Source organism: Chaetura pelagica, unplaced genomic scaffold (genome assembly GCF_000747805.2).
Source record: "Chaetura pelagica isolate M959 unplaced genomic scaffold, ChaPel_1.0 scaffold222, whole genome shotgun sequence".
Taxonomy (NCBI): domain Eukaryota; kingdom Metazoa; phylum Chordata; class Aves; order Apodiformes; family Apodidae; genus Chaetura; species Chaetura pelagica.
Window position 1 is genome coordinate 4,489,187 of NW_009952711.1, and position 16,096 is coordinate 4,505,282.

General features: G+C 42.5%; 2 protein-coding genes across 2 annotated transcripts in view; one reads left to right on the plus strand and one right to left on the minus strand.

The window, feature by feature from the left end:
* Nucleotides 1–9,271, plus strand: part of MYO1E (myosin IE) — a 59,760-nt gene extending 50,489 nt beyond the window's left edge. Inside the window, exons 26-27 of the mRNA XM_009994528.1 lie at nucleotides 8,365–8,534; nucleotides 9,060–9,271. Of these exons, the coding sequence (XP_009992830.1) occupies nucleotides 8,365–8,534; nucleotides 9,060–9,136 (247 nt within the window). The 3' untranslated portion in view covers nucleotides 9,137–9,271. The remainder of the gene's footprint in view (nucleotides 1–8,364; nucleotides 8,535–9,059) is intronic.
* A 2,490-nt stretch (nucleotides 9,272–11,761) lies between these two features.
* Nucleotides 11,762–16,096, minus strand: part of CCNB2 (cyclin B2) — a 6,313-nt gene continuing 1,978 nt past the window's right edge. The window contains exons 2-9 of the mRNA XM_009994529.1: nucleotides 15,381–15,509; nucleotides 15,182–15,301; nucleotides 14,625–14,795; nucleotides 14,395–14,553; nucleotides 13,856–14,092; nucleotides 12,849–12,989; nucleotides 12,163–12,273; nucleotides 11,762–11,863 (exon numbers count right to left, since the gene is read on the minus strand). Of these exons, the coding sequence (XP_009992831.1) occupies nucleotides 11,762–11,863; nucleotides 12,163–12,273; nucleotides 12,849–12,989; nucleotides 13,856–14,092; nucleotides 14,395–14,553; nucleotides 14,625–14,795; nucleotides 15,182–15,301; nucleotides 15,381–15,509 (1,170 nt within the window). The remainder of the gene's footprint in view (nucleotides 11,864–12,162; nucleotides 12,274–12,848; nucleotides 12,990–13,855; nucleotides 14,093–14,394; nucleotides 14,554–14,624; nucleotides 14,796–15,181; nucleotides 15,302–15,380; nucleotides 15,510–16,096) is intronic.

The following is a 16,096-nucleotide window of genomic DNA, read 5'->3' on the forward strand; positions in this document are numbered from 1 at the left end:
GGCTGGGTACTGATGGGGGGGGGGGGAGGAAGGGCTTGCTTCAGTGCTTTTTCACTGTATCAACCTACACTTAGAACTTTTCCAGGTAACAGTTTAACTAGAGTCCAACAACGACCAGGGCCTAATCTGGCCAAGCTCTAAATGTCCAGTTGCAAGCAAATCCAACAGTAATTTTAATTCCCGGCAGCCTCCCCTTTGCTTTATTCTGTATACCTGCAATGCTTTAGCTAACGGCCTTGAAATATTTCAACATGCCTAATCCTGGTTAATAATTTTATGTATATGATTGTGAGTGATAAACATAACAGGATCAAAACTAGAAGAATTAGCAGTGGATATAATATGCAATTAAAAATCCTGTTACTGTTGATGACCACTCAAAGGTATCTCACGAATTATTTCCTTTATCTTCTTTTGCTCTTTTCAAAACATGGTGTATTTCTATAATTATAAACTCAGGTCTGCTGGGTTTCTGCCTGAAGGTTTCTACCCACCCCAATCAATCACTGGTCTACTTTACCAATAAATTATGATCATCTCCCAGTGATGGCAGCATAGCTGTGTAGTCAACTTGTAATTCTGAGAAAGAAAACACAAGAGAAGCCATGTGCCTTTATGGTCAGAGCCTTTGGTAGTGGCAAATGACTGACAGATCCTGCACCCCCAGTCTGTTTTGCAGTGGCAGGGATGCCCAGTGCTGCCCACAGCTGCTGCTGAGGTTCACACCACTTTCTGCTCCACCATGTGATTTTATCATAGAACCATCTGGCAATGACCAATAAAAGTTTTTTAGGCAGAACCAGTTTTCCCACTATTGTCCATATGCTGTGTTTTATCTTGGATTGCTTCCCATTTTTTCCTCAATTGCTTTTTTCTTGTGAGCTTACCTCATTATATAGTTCAGTCATACCTGGTATGCTCAATTTCTCTGGATTTTGAGTTGAGAGCATGAGAACCTGTGGTCTGGTTGCTGCCTTTGCTGTGGCATCAGTTGGAGCATTTCCTGGAGCGGCTAGGTTCTCTTCCAGGGTACTTGTGCTATGCTCGCCAATATTTGTACTGGAAAATGTATCCTTATCTCCTTTCCAAGCGCTACTTTTTCTGCAGCAGTCAGGAAACGGTTCCACAGCATTCCTACAGCATTCCTAAAGCATACCTAGAGACAGTGTAAATATTTAGTTACTGATTTTTTTACCTTGTCCTGCTGCCTGTGTTAGGCAGATGAGTTCTGCCCTTTGCTGGTAAAGCTCTTGATTCTCTGATACTCCATCATCTGATACTGGATATGCAGTCACGTGTTCCTGTCCTGGTAGTATGAAGACTCATCCACATTTTAAAGTTAAATCAGGGTTCATCTTTTAAATCCTCTCAAGGCTTACTAGTAGTTATAACAGCACTCTCACAGCCATGATGTGGGGAACCATTCTCTGGCAATGGCAAAGGGTAGCAGAGTTTAAGGTATTGCAATGCTTTAAAGCATTATTATCCACTATCAGCAAAATAGGTTCATACCTGTGTGCTTATTGTGGCAGTAGGGCTTGAGTTGCATCTTGTTTTAAATTGCAGTCTTCATGTGGTTCAAAGACATAAAACCGGCATCCTAAAATCAAAGGACTGCTGCTTTTTACCGTTTCAGCTGCTGCCACTGCTGCTCCAATGCACTGAGGAGTAACTTAACTGAGTGGTAATCACTGTTGGCTCCTCTCTTTCATGAATAATCTGGCAAGCTTAATGCCAGAGCAGTCATTAAAACTCTTTACAGATTCAAATACTTACTTTCTTCCTGGGCCCCATGTCAGGGGTTCTAATTTTTCCTGTCTTGTGGAAGTTAATTGCTCTAGTTTTCTCTGGATTCATTAACATCTGCCCTTCATTTAAAATAAATCCCAAATATTTTACCTTCATTTGCCACTGCTCTATTTCATATGGAGATGCAGGTGTCTTTTTTCCACTTAACTGTTCTGTAGACACTCTGGATTTATTTCAAAAACTATTTCTCACCACTGAGTCATCTGCTGTACCAACACAGAATACCTGGATAGGTGTGTATCTTTCAAGTCAGTGTTCAGTATTTGTGCCAAGTTGACTGCTTCCTTTCCCAAATGAAAGCAGCTTATGGCTGTCTTTCCTCCTTGATCAGTCTACTGAAAAATGCAGCAGTTAAATCCAACTGTAAAAACTTTTGGCCTATATGGAATTTGTGATGGATTTGGCACCACAGGGTATGGTGCTATCACCTATTTATTACTTTTTTAAAAATCTTGTACAAATCTATACTCTGGGTTACCTCCTTTCTGGTTCTATTTTTGGCAGCCAGTAGTATGGCAGTGTTATATGAGGATTCACATTCCAGAGACTAGAATTATCTAAAAACTCATCAGTTTGGTTCTGAATACTAGAGCATGCTTTGCTTTGGATGGGATACTGGTTTACTGCTAGGGGAACATGCCCCCCACACACACACATTGTTTTTATCTGCACACGCTGTGGTGACTTTAATAACCTGGCAGTCATGCTCATATAAATCCACAATATTTATAGATATCCGGGGCTGCCTGATCCTTAACTACAGTGATAGCCAGTGCTTCATTAACATTCTGAATGGCTATCCCTCCATATTTTAATAAAGCTTGTCTGAGTCTTCCTAAGCAATCACTGTGATTTTCATCCAGCCTCTGTTTACATTCCTGTATTTCAGTTCAATTTAGTATTATCTCCTCATAAACTCTAATCACATTTATCAAATTTCTAACCACTGTTGAGCAATTATTTCTATTTGATTGTTAGAATCCAAATTAGAATCCACTGTAGGCCAGACAGTCCACTTTCTCCCTGCCAGCTGGATTTAATTTCACATTCCTTTCAATTATCTTTCTGTCTCAATGGAACAACTCTCAATAACAGATTAATATTGGCCCATGACAGATTATATCCCAAACAAATACTAGAAAAACAATTATATGCAATGACGTGTAGCCTTCCTTTACCTGGGGATTTGTGTTCCCCACATAACCAAATTCCTGGAGTTCCAGGAGCAATGGATATACGTATAATACTTGAGGTGGGGAAGCAACATTCCACACGTGCACACACACATTACCCGCAATCCTGAGGTTCAGACTGTACCCCTTTGCTTTCTAAACTCCTTCTCAGAGAGGGCTCTGGGTGCAGCTGGATCCAATGTTTGCCCCTGACCAGAAAGAAAATCTTGAACCCTGGGGTCTGTCCCACCAACTCCAGCTGGGTGCCTCCAGAGATGGACCCCACCCATAGCTTACCTGTGCCTTGTAAGGCCTCACAGTCTGACCATACCTTGTTCAGGCAACTCTTCATCCAATTATCTTCCTCACTGATGACACCTTCCCTCGCTGATTGCTTCTACCCTCCTATATCCAAGGGTCCCCATTCACCATCACTCACTTCACCTCAGGATAATTTTTCAGTAGTCCAGTACCTCCAACCTAAGTTCTGGACAGTTTTACACCATTGTATAAGATCATTTTGCATTATTTTCTGTCTACATCTTGTTTCAATATTATTCCAGGTGGCAGAGCAAAAGTTTAACGTTCAATCACAGGAGTTCAGATAAAGTTTAATCAAACTGCAGCTTAAGGCTTTATCACTCCAGCTTCTCATGCTAAATCAAGTCACTTACATGAAGCAGTTTTCAATTTGCCTAGATCTTTAACATTTATACAATTAGTTCTAATATTCCATTAGTCAATCTCCTGCTTAAAATACTTCTCTAGGCAATCCATTTCTACTTTTCACCAATGAAAGATATGCACTTGGGGTAATCTGGAAAATCAAACTTTCACAAAATTCCCTCTTTACCTGCTGTAGTCTTAACATTCTTGCCCTCAGCCCTGGAATAGTCTGAGGGATTAGACAGAGCACCTCAGTGCTTCACAGAGCACTTCAGTAATTCACAGGAATGAGTGAGAACTTAGAGGCAGCAAAAACCTATTTTTTAGCCATCTTAGGAACAACTTTTTGTACCAAAAAGATCCTTCTCAGACAAGCTTCTTAGCATATGCTCTGCACTAAGTTCTCCTGTTGGCCTGTGGCCTAAGCATTGATTTATTTTGTTGTTGTTGTTGTGTGATTGTCAGAGACAGGAGTGAAATGTTTTAAGGTCACTTAAAGAATGACCAACAAATACATCAGGAAAGGTGATTTCACTATAGATTTATGAAAATATGACTGAAGAGAATGTGACGGCAAGGGTCAGTCTGTAACTTACTGCGTGGAGGGGCTGTCTAGGGGTTGCAGTTGGGTTGGAGTGCCTCGCCTATGTTAAAATGTTAAATTTTGGTACCTACTGATCATCAAACTGCACAAAAAAGAAGCTGCAGTGAAACATCTCTCTGATACAGCCATAAAACAGAATTATAGTAAATAACTATAATTAGATCTATTTGCCACAAAATGGCAAGTAGTGGACTACTTACCTTTTATATCTTCTGTTGTGAGACACAGGGTAGGTAGCAGTCTGCTGCCATTCCAGAGCTCTGAAGGGCTTCATTTCAGGATTCACTTTGGTCCATATTTTTCCATGGTGGCCACAATTCCAGTCAGATTATCTTTGACAACTTTCAGAGTGGGCTTGTGAGCCCAGCAGGAGGGGTCTTGAATATGTTTCCCAGGCCACAGCATTCCAGGTATGGTTAGGGAATACCTGTTCACTCCAAATCCCTGTATTTGCACTAGGACTAGAAGGTACCCAGTTGCTTCCACTCACTGCTCCAATAGGCAAGGTCAGAAAGTGCCACATTGTCTCAGCCTTCTGCACTTGCTATTGAAACAAGAACAATGTTGGGCTCATGCCCTTGTAACTAAAGCAAGAAACTTGGCTGGTGTTGACATCGCAGCCCAGCCCAGTGAGCAGAGGGTCTGCACCACCAGTGATCCAGCTAGACACAGTACTCATGTAGCATGCTTAGTATTGCTTCTGGTCAGAATTACTAAATGTACACAGAATTGAAAGGACTTTTCAGTATGAGAAGCAGTGCACAGGGCTCCTAAGTAGGAGCTTTCCAGTTCCCAAACACAAAGAGTAGAGGAGGTCACCTCTCCAGCAAAACCAGGCATATGGTGTCCTCAGGTGTACTAATGGCAGTCATTTTTCCCCACTGTGCACCCTGTGTTGGCCCTAAGGTCACATAAACCTATTCAGAGCATTCTTCTGTTTGAGATCAATCTTCAGACAAGAAAGAAATCAGAATCAAGGGGCCACTCCTAAACGATTTCAAAACTGTCAGCACATGCTAACACTTCCAGGCACATTTACATCTTTGTAAACTAGTAACTTCCATGCGTTCAAGTGGCATACTTTCCTCATTGCATGTCAACTTACCGTGTTAAAGCTGTTTTGCTAATATTAGACTTCTGCTTTGTCTTGAAACTACAGTTCATATCACAACAAAACCCCCTAAGGCACAGGGCAAAGCTACTGTGGTTTCTGTCAGACACCCATGACTGCACATGCATTACTGTAAAGTGTAGCAGCCACCCCCAGCATAAGGAGAGAGGAACAATCACCCTGGATTAAGATCAGCTGTATCATACCAGAGTTCCTATTGCTATGGGTACATACCAACACCACATTGGTTCCAGTTTTACTAGTTCAGAGCGATAATTAGCACATATCAAAGCTTCTATTACCTAGTTACTATTTTAAAAAGCAGTTAAGATGGATGCATTCCAAGGAAATTAAAAAAAAAAACATAAAACAAAAACACAACAGAAAAAAAACCAACAACATAAAAATCTGTGTATTAGGAAATCTTCACTCTCTGCCCCAGTTTCCACTGATAACTCTGTATGCTCAAGATTGTTAAAAAAACCAAGCAAACAACAAACAACCACAGCAGTAATTGCAAGCAGAACAAAGAGGGAACAGGCATCCAATCAAGCTTCTCTATAGGAAGCCACAAGTGAGACAAAAGAGCACTTGGTAACACAGCTTATGGATCTGAGCAACAAGGCTGCTGGGGAGTGAGGGCTCTTTGCTTTGTTCTTTTAGTTTTCTTGTGGTTTGTTGCTTTGTTGTGTTTTGTTGTTTTTTTTCCCCAAAGCAAGCAATAGCTGTAGGCAAGATGTAGCAGCAATATAAATGCTGCTACATAAGGTGAGGGAATATTTACAATGGGCCTGGCAAAGTCTGATCTTAGACCTTAACACTGCCATGTACTCAGATAGGAATTGCAGTATTTTGATACAGATTTTCCTTGTTTTGTTAACATGAACAGACCATGTTCTGAGCACACAGGTGAGATGGCAATTTCTAACTGCCATCATATGAATACAAGGGTTGTGGGCCCTGCCAGCACTGCTACCGAGGCCTGTCAGGAGGTGTTTGCAGGGCCGTTCCACTGCCAGGTTTCCAAGCAGAAACTAGGGAAGCTTGGTGAGCAGCCCTCAGGAAGGCAGCGGGGACAGCGTCCTCGGAATAAAGGGCGGGGGGCACCTACCCCAGAACACAAGAGGCAGCGGCAGCGGAAAGGCCGCGGGAGCTCCCGGGATGGCCGTGCCCATTCCCGGCCGCATTCCCGAGCTGGAGCCGGGTCTCCCCCGGCCCCGAGCGCGCGCCGAGCGGGGACCGCGCACAGGCGCGAGGCCTGCGCCCCCTGGCGGCCGCCCCGGGGAGCTGGGGGGCAGGGCCCGCGCCCGCACCGCACCCCGCACGTGCCCCTCAGGCCGGGCGGCTCCCACAGCCCAGCAAGGCAGGCAGGGCTGGCCGGCCCCTGAGGGGCTGTGCCTGTTCTCCCCCCAGTGCCATGCCCAGCCAGGCTTCACCAGTACAGGCATCCTATGAAACCCAAACATACTAAAGGAGTGTCACAGCAGCCTCAGACCCAAGGACACACACAGAAGGAATATCTGCAAGGCTGTCTTTGCAGCATTACAGCCTCCTTTAAAAAGTTTTCTCTGTGACTGTTCAAAAGGGACAACTTGAGTGACCCCCTACACACCAGCAGTGAGCTAGAAGAGGTGTGAATTTAGTATTTGAAAACCACAGCCACCAGAGATACAATTTCCAAGGGCTTGCATCGTTTATTTCTCACAAAGCAGCTGAGAAGGATGCACTGGTATCATCACAGCTTTAGCTTCTAGCAATCACCAACAATCCAACAACAGCCTGAGTGTAACACCACCATTGCTCTAACGGCCAAAACATCTCACCATATTGTTGTTCTGCTATGCTGGAGAAAAGCAGAGCTACTTCTCTAAGACTTGCTCCAGAGTCTTTTATTGTCATGTCTAGGTTTCACAACATATCCTGTCCCAAGCAAAGTCAATACAGGGTGACAGCCAGGATAAAATCCTCTCTCCCAGTAGATAAATTCAGAACCAAAGTGCTGTTAAACCCATACTTCAAAGCTCACTTTTTGATGCAATTCACTACACAAATATAAACTAGACAGACATATTGACAGGAGAAGGTTTAAATTAAAATTAGATTTAAAAAATAAAAATCATATTTGCTGTGAGAATCAATGTGGGGAGCAAAATTGGAAAGTCAGAGAAACCACCTGCCACACTTCAGGCAAGGTCAACCTTACTTAAACCATTTCAAACTTAGACTTAAACCTGCTTTTAAATCCAAGCACCAGCAAGCATGTAACTATAAAACCTTTTCTGCAGCAGCTTTCTCAGTTTTCGCCACGTCACTACATTTTCATTCATTCAACACATTTACTAATTTATTTTAAACTGACATATTGCATCTAATACCTGTTCTCTCTTCCAGCCTTTATTAGCCTATGAGCTGGCAAAAAGCATGTCTTCCCTCTTTTCCCTTCCTACCCTTTGGAGTGGTCACAGCTGTGACAAAGAGTTTGTGCAGCATCTCCCCTGCTGCTTCAGTTGACTGTAACAGAACAAGTCCATAGACGGCCCTGGAGTCTGAGGCAACTTAAAAGAGATGCAGTCTCTCTCACAGCTTAGTCACAAGAATGGTAAAGTAGCAAGCTGCTGAGCTAGAACTTTGTTTTTAATACTGGAAACTAAATCCCTGGTGAAGTTGGGGCAGGGGGAGAGGCAGCCTAAGCTGTGTAGATTCCAAGATATGCATGAACTGCATGTGCACATTTGTTTACATTCCAGCCCAAGTACTAAATGTCTTCTGTTCGTTTGAACTGCTGTTTGGAAGTACCTGTTCATCATCCATTTCAGTAGGAAAGGCAACTGTCTCCCATTCACAGGGAAGTCTTACACTTATTTCTTAATTGTTGTGAGGCTTAAGAGACTCCTTTTCTCTTGTTTGTAGTATTCTTTAGTCAATGCTTTAGGACAGAGGGGTCAGTAAGGCAGAGGTTTCAGGCAGCCTTGAAGCACAGTAACACCTTTTTCTCCCCCCAGGGTCCGCAGGCAGACGAGCAGCCGCCCCCCGCCCGCTGGGGGCAGACCCAAGCCCCAGCCCAAGCCCAAGCCCCAGGTCCCGCAGTGCCGGGCACTATACGCCTACGATGCTCAGGACACAGATGAGCTCAGCTTTAATGCCAACGACGTGATTGACATCATTAAAGAAGGTATGTGGAGATCGAAGACTGAGTTGCTCGAGTACATATTTTGAAGGTGGACTGTCAGAGCAGCTAAGGCATGACTCGGGAGCCACCCCACAGTTCTTCCCTCATTAGGCTTTCAAATTCCTATGATCCATCAGGGAGCAGAGCTGCTGCCACCCCCACCCCAGTCAAAGCCCTTCACTAACAAGCAGGTCGGAGACAAATCAGTGACACAAGCATTACTTAGTATTGCAGACTGTAAAGTTAGAAAGTAATTTTGTCCCAGGCTCTGGCTGCAAGTGAGACTAAACTACAGCTACCACACAAGAACCAAGAAGTAGTAAAGCAGTTCCAACTCGTAGCTTTGGAGACGCAAACTCATAAGGCTGATGTAACCAATAGTTTAGCAAGGTCATATCCTCCAAGTAATTTCTCCTGAGTTCTTCACAAGGTAGCCAGGTATGTGGAACATCCGGGCCAGGCTACCTCAAAAAGTACCAAAAAAAGGCTTACAGAATCTCATTAGTTACTTTACTTTCTTTGTCATAGATCCTTCTGGCTGGTGGACAGGAAGACTACGAGGGAAACAAGGTCTGTTTCCCAACAATTACGTCACTAAGATATGAAAGACTGTCATGCAGAGACTCACATGAAGTTGCCAGTGATTGAAGCTGTTTTCCTTGCCTTCAGGACACTGTTCTTCTGAGATCTGCCATTCTTAGCAGTATTTTCACCAGTAAAGTTGTGCATAAGCAGGAAGAAAAAATTACCCACAGCACAGACTTCGATCTTTTGTCTCAGAAGCATACAGCAATGGACATACCAATTATTTATTAATATTTAAAACCTGGTTCTAACACCTAGTAAGTGAAGAATGCTCAAACCTACCATCTTACTGAAACAGAAAGGTGCTTTGTAGTCTGGGACCAGGGACTTCAAAAGGGGTGTATTTAATAAGTGCCTTCAGATTCAGTATCAATAACTTTTTAAATTATCTACTGAAGATAATGTTAAATGCACATTTCCTCTAGTGCAGATCATTCTGGGAAACATGCTAAGTATGCTGCTACATGTCAAGATTTCAGCTCTTTTGGGATATTACCATCTCAAAACCTACTGTGATGGTATATTTAAGTACTTCTGTACAGAGCTGTAATGGAACTGGTGTGTGTTTGCTGATGTGTTTAGGGACTCCAACAGGCACCACAGGAATTTAAAACAGAAAACCACATAGTACTGTAGCCTAAACAATGTTGCCTTCTCTAAGATTTATATTATAATATGGCTGGCCCATGTTGGATTTATGTTTAATGCTCTATGTGTTGCAGGAAGTGTCTTTATGCAGAGCTGTACATTTATAGAAACAGATCATATACTGTATATAAAAACTGAATATGATAGAAATATGTATGAATGTATAATGTAGTATTCCACTGTTCTTATTCATGAAGTATCTCTACTAGAATTTTTATGCCAGGTACTTACAGATCTGCACTACTCCTTTGAAATGGCAAAAGCAGAAGTGTTACTGCTTAAATCTGACTGCCTCCCACACCAGAGTGGCTGTTGCTTGCCATAGTTATCAGCATCCATGCTTTGCCTTCTGAACCGCCATAAAATAAAACACAAGAAGCAGTCAGCTGAACATGTCCTCTGTGCACTTTTGTTACATAAACTTCACAACTACGTCTGTTGGATTTTACTGCACTGATGTCTAAAGAAAAAAAACACCTCTTTGCTCCAAACCTTTTCACTATGTCCAACTGAAGTTCTGTGCATTCCATTTTTTCTTGGTAAAAGCAGTTTAAAAAAACCTGGAGACACTGGTATTAAGAAATTGCATTAAGTTCTGAGATACAGCCAAAATCCTAAGCCATTGCCTAAGCCTCATTTAGGTATACACTTAAAAAGCCATCACCATTAAGAGATGACTGACAGCAGAGCCGTTCCTGGAAGCTGGAAACGAGGGCCTCAGTCAAGGGGCCATCATATGCACACAATGGATCAAGAGACCATTTGCAGTCGTAGCTAGAATTACTTACTCTATGGGAGAAAATAATCTCTTGCTAGAGAAGACAAAGCCCAGTAGCTTCAACATCCTTCCCGCAAGGGGGCAGCACTGGGGTCTAGCTTTGCAGTATTGGGTTTTTGCCTTCTGCATCAGGGCCACAACACTCCGAGAAAACACTGGGAGAAGGGAGGTAACTAGTTCAGTATAACTTGGAGAATACCTAGGGGTCTGTAACTTAACACTACTTACGTAGGTAACAAATAGGCTTAAATTAGACATGGAGGCAAAAAAGTTGCATTACTTACATGTATTCCTTGGGCATACAGGTACCATTAGAACCAAAGACAAAGGAAAGCAAACAAGTGGTAGGTAAAAATCTGCTTACAATGGGTTTGAATTCTACCAGGTAGAAAGGTTTATTGGAGGGGGAAAAAAGGTGGGGGGTGGGTGAGCAAACAGATAATTAAAAGCCAGAGATACTTTCTTTTTTTGTCAGAGAAGTGAGGTAGGTTTTAAGAGCTGAACTGGTTCAAAAAGGCTTATATCCCTGTAGTTCCACACCTACAGCCCAGCCTCTGCACAGTGATTAGCATCACAGGAGACTTAGAACTTCTCTACCTTAGCTCCCTTTGTTTAGGTACACAAAGATAGAGAACACACTGTCTTACTTTCACCAAAACACAAAGACAAGGCTAATACCTGTTACAGCCAGCCTACTTCTTTACCTTGAAGGTAACAAACTACAAAAAAAAAGAAATTCCTTTATACTTTGGGACAAGGCACTCAATTAAATGTGTTTAGTATTCTTTATTGTACACCAAAGAGATTGTCTGCCTGCTCTTAGGAGTGAAAACAAGTTACTAAACATAACCCCCTAAAAAGCCCAGGGATTCTCATTGGAGACAACCACTGATAGCAACTATCCGCACCTACCTGCAAGTTGCATTAATTACCAATTCAGTCAAATGTCCTGCTTGGACATTAGCTTCTAGACACGTCTGGGTAGTGGCCTAAACATTCAGTCACAATACTTTTTTTTAAAAAAACAAAGAGAGTAGCTTTATTTCTAGGTAAAGAGTTGTATTACAAAGCAACTTTAAAATTTCACCTTCCGAGTGAGTCCGAAATGTCTGTGGAAAGGCTGGAATACTATGTACAAGGAGCAGAGTGGTTTTGCCCCAACAGACAAGGCAAGGACAAAGTGCATGTTCCATCAGGACTTGGCTGCCTAGCAGGGTCATCACAAGACCGGTGAAGCCAGGTTCCTGATTATCTTGCCGTTCAGCTGAGGGATGGTGCTGATGGCCAGTAGTTTGCTGCTTGCATACTTCTTCTTGACAGTCTGCAGAGACAGAGGAGCAGCCTTACAGAGGGTTTGCACATACTGTTTATGTTCAGGCAGGTAATTTTAGGTCAGTTAGCCTGACTGTTTGGAAAACAAGCCAACAAGGTTAGAAGAGAACCAGCTTGGAAAGCAGCGAGAGCACGGTTTGCCTAAAACGTTTTTAAGTTAGTACTGATCCTCTCACAGGCTTGTCAGAAAGGCATATGCTTTAAGTAGCAGAATATTTACCTAAGGAGCCACAATACACAGCACAGGTATTTTGGAAACATTAATAAGATTAAAGTAGTTATACTTACCATGTAATCCGTTAAGTTGTCATTTACTTTGACCACATTCTTGGCCATGTGTTTCATAATTATCAGAAGACTGTCCTCTGCATACCCAGTGTAGTACTGCTGCTTTGCACCCTGCAGGGCAACGGGGAGAAGTTGGAGGTGTGTGAAGCAGGCATTGCTGCCCAAGCACAGTCACCTCAGTCTGCAAGTGCCACAAGCTTCATGCACTGGCCTTGAGTGCTAGGATCTGTAGTGCTGTCAGTTTAGGTGACAGATCCATGCAAAAGAAGGCTGGACACCTCAATGCTAATAACCACATTTGTACACTGCAGAGAGGGTAAAAGAAACAATCCTTGGAAGGGTAATCACTAGCTGGATTATAATTCCCTAGTCACGGGCCATGATTTTGTTATTCTACACATACTGTGAGAATTATGGAAATCTACCTTTATTTACAGTGTGGCCTTCTGTAAAGTCAGTAATTTCAAGAAAAAAATCCTTTGATAACACAGTGTTGGCAGGGAAAAGACATTAAGTTTTAATAGTATTCCTTTTCCTACCTGCATCAGTCTGTCCAACTGTCATTTGATCACCAGCATTATTACTGACCTAACCACAACTTTCTGAAGCAGCTGTTCCAATGGTTCAACTCAAAACAGCTGAAGAAAAAAAAAACTCCTAACAATAAGTTTGCATAAAATACTTACCCATTTGCCACGTCCCAGAATCTTTTGGGACAAGCACGCTGCAGCAGCTGCAAGCTCTGAAGGACGGTAGTGGGCCATGTCATAGTCTACCAGTGTCAGCTCCATCAGGTATTTTCCTAGTGTATGTTGCTTAGTATCAGCCTACCAGATTGAGAGTTTGTAGTTAATCCACAAAGTTTCACTTCACCTCATCACAAAAATTCAAGATTGTTTACTGTATCAATTTTCAAAAACAATCAACAAAATCTTTATGAAGGTCTAGGGACCTGCTCTAAAGCAGGCACTCATCTCAAAACCCAGACCAGAGTCCAAACCAGTCTAGTCTAGCAGCTCTTTGGAATTCAGACAAAGTCAATTGAGGGAGTTCAACAGAAAACCACAGTATCAGGCACTGCTGTACTCAACCAGGGATACACGTGCTCCCTCTGTAATGCACCATGGCAAAGAATCAAGAAAAATCAGTGTAAAGCAACTTCAGGAGATCCTTGTTAAAGCAGTCGGGTCTAACTTCAAGAGTTACCTCATGGCCTGTTGAGGTCACTGAAGACGATTTCAAGTGTGGGTAGTTCACTTGAGTTTAACTACTGAGGTGGAAAAACCGGGTCAGGTCAAAGGGAAAGCTTGTATTTTTATTCTTAAATATTACATGTTTGCATCCAAGAATTATGAAGAACTGCAACACTGCTCCCCTTTTCCTAGGCAATTGTCTGATCACCAGAGAAAAAATTGCTCTAACACCAAGGGTATTGCCCTAGGTATGTTTAGTTTAAACAGTAAAATCAATGCCACTCAGACTGAACACAGACTCCAGTAAATACAAAGGTGAACTGCTAGTGGCTGCAGCAAGCCATGGTGTTGTCATGTTACTCCACAGGGTGGAGTTTTATAGCTGAGTATTTCCTGATCCAGCATGCAAGCAGGAAGATCTTGTGCTACAAATGCTGTAAGCAATCCTGATGAACTTTACTGTACATGTGAAGTTCTAGACAATGAGAACAAGTACCCACCTCCGCAGCTTTTGATGCTCTTCTTAAGAAATGAATTGGAAGAGGTCGTCCCAAATTGAAGTTTAACTCTCTGAGAATCAAAATCTCCATTTCTCTAACTTCAGCACTCTTATAGGCATAGTTAGTAAGGTAAATCATGTCTTCTATATCAGGACAGTACATCTCTTCATATTTTGAGGCTAGGAGCAGTGATGTTATACCCACCAGCTGATACCTCGTACTATGTATTCGGTGACTCTGCAATGTAGGAATTTAAAAAGCAGGCTAAAAAATGTCAAACTCTAAACAGGTTAATCATTTTAAAAAAGCAGTATGACACTGCTCTTTCTTCTAACATAAATCACATTTTAATCTTTGAGTCTAAGTGTCCCTATAATCACAGGCTTCAGAGTTAAGATGCTATTTTATACAAAGCTCTTACAAAAAGAGCAGATTTGGTAGGTTAGATTCAGAACGGATGACTCAATCCTTAAGTCCTTTCAAAGCACAGGCATTGAAGTCTCCTAATCCAAACAGGAGTTGAAAAATATTTTTCTTACTTGTACGAAGCGATCCATAATTGCAACACACATATACAGTGTTTCCTGAAAAAACTGGAACCTGGAGTGGACGTCGACAATCCAGTCGATCAGGATGGCGCGCATGCGGCTGTTGATGGCCTTCCCATCGAGGTGGTGCAGGCGCACAGCCTGCTGCAGCTGTGGGAGAGAGCTGTGTCAGCAGCAGGGCCAACACCACGCTGCACAAGCACCCACCTGCCAGCTCCTACCTCCAGCTCTCGCAGGTACCCGTAGATATCCTTCACGTAGTCACTGCACATCTGGGGATTCTCCCAGTCCTCAACATCAATGTCCTCTACGTTGTTGAGCAACACATCAGAGAAGGCTTGGCATAAATCCTCCTCTTGCTTAGATACATCCATGGGGACAGGAGACATGACCTGAGAGGAAGATCATAGTGCTTACATATCTGCTGCTTAAGCTGCAATGTTCCTTTGTTTCCACAGGTTTCCAGTTACTAAGATAATTTCTTAACATAAAGTTGAAATTGAGCTTGCATTCTGGATGTGCAAGCTTTTGCCACGATGCTGTACAGGCAGGATCAGAAGACCTTCTGGTAATTGCCAGCTAAAGCAGAAACTTCATCTATTACTTCAACAGCTAGCTCTGCCACTTTGCACACAACATGCATTAAAACAAAACCTCAGTACAGGGGCTTTGCTTTTTCAGCAGGGAAATGAGACATATCTAGAGACAAACTGCTCTGAAGGTAAATCTTTACATCACAAATCAACTGAAGAAACAGAACAGTATAATTACTTCCTACCTTTTTAACGGTAGTTCTTTTGAGTGCTTGATTCACAGCAGCTGGAGGTTTAGGCAGTACATTTGTCACCTTACCAGGTCCTTTCGTAGGCTTTGTGGATGCTTTGGAGCATTCTGTTTTCTGTAGTGAGAACATTACTGTTAGCACACAGCTGGCAATCTGTCTTTGCCTTATAGATAAATTTTAAATCTTCTTTTACCTTAGCTAAACTTGTTCCTCTCGTTGTAACTTTATTTCCTATTTCTTCCAAAGCAGCCCTTTTGCCAGGAAGGTGAGTTTTGGCTTTACTTTTAACTTCAGTAACAGCATTTTCTAACTCTCTAGCGGCCTGAAACAATAAAAAAATTGCAGTTTAAGAGACAGAGTCCAACTTGATTTAGTTTTCAGATGCCTAAATCTATTACAAACTTACCAGCCCTCTACCTCTGTGCATCCTATGCATTGAGAAGTCAACCAGTTTTTATTTCCTACTCATTCACACATGCTCATCTGTATAGGTTTCAGAAAGGGCTGCGCGCCTGCAACTGTGTTGCAAGATTAGAACAATGCACCCTCTCTTCTCTTTCTCTCTGACAACTTTTTAGAGGGCTTTTCTGCTACTTTGCCATTTATTGTTTTTACACACTTCGTAACCAAGTACTGCCCGTGAACATTAATAAAGCAATCCTTTGATATATATGTATCTATATACGCACTAAGTAAATTTAAAAGTTACGCACACAAACATCCTTTGCCATATGGACAAAAACCCCACCAGTTTATAGGAGCATATCGTGGAGTTTAGTTTCAACCACTAGAGGGAGTCACCGTACAAAGATTCCCGTATTCCCGTCCCACACCTGCACGTTAAGTCTCTTTAATTTTCTCCCTCGCACACGAGGGGAAGGAGCAGGCGGCCGGAGCAGCTGCAGCACC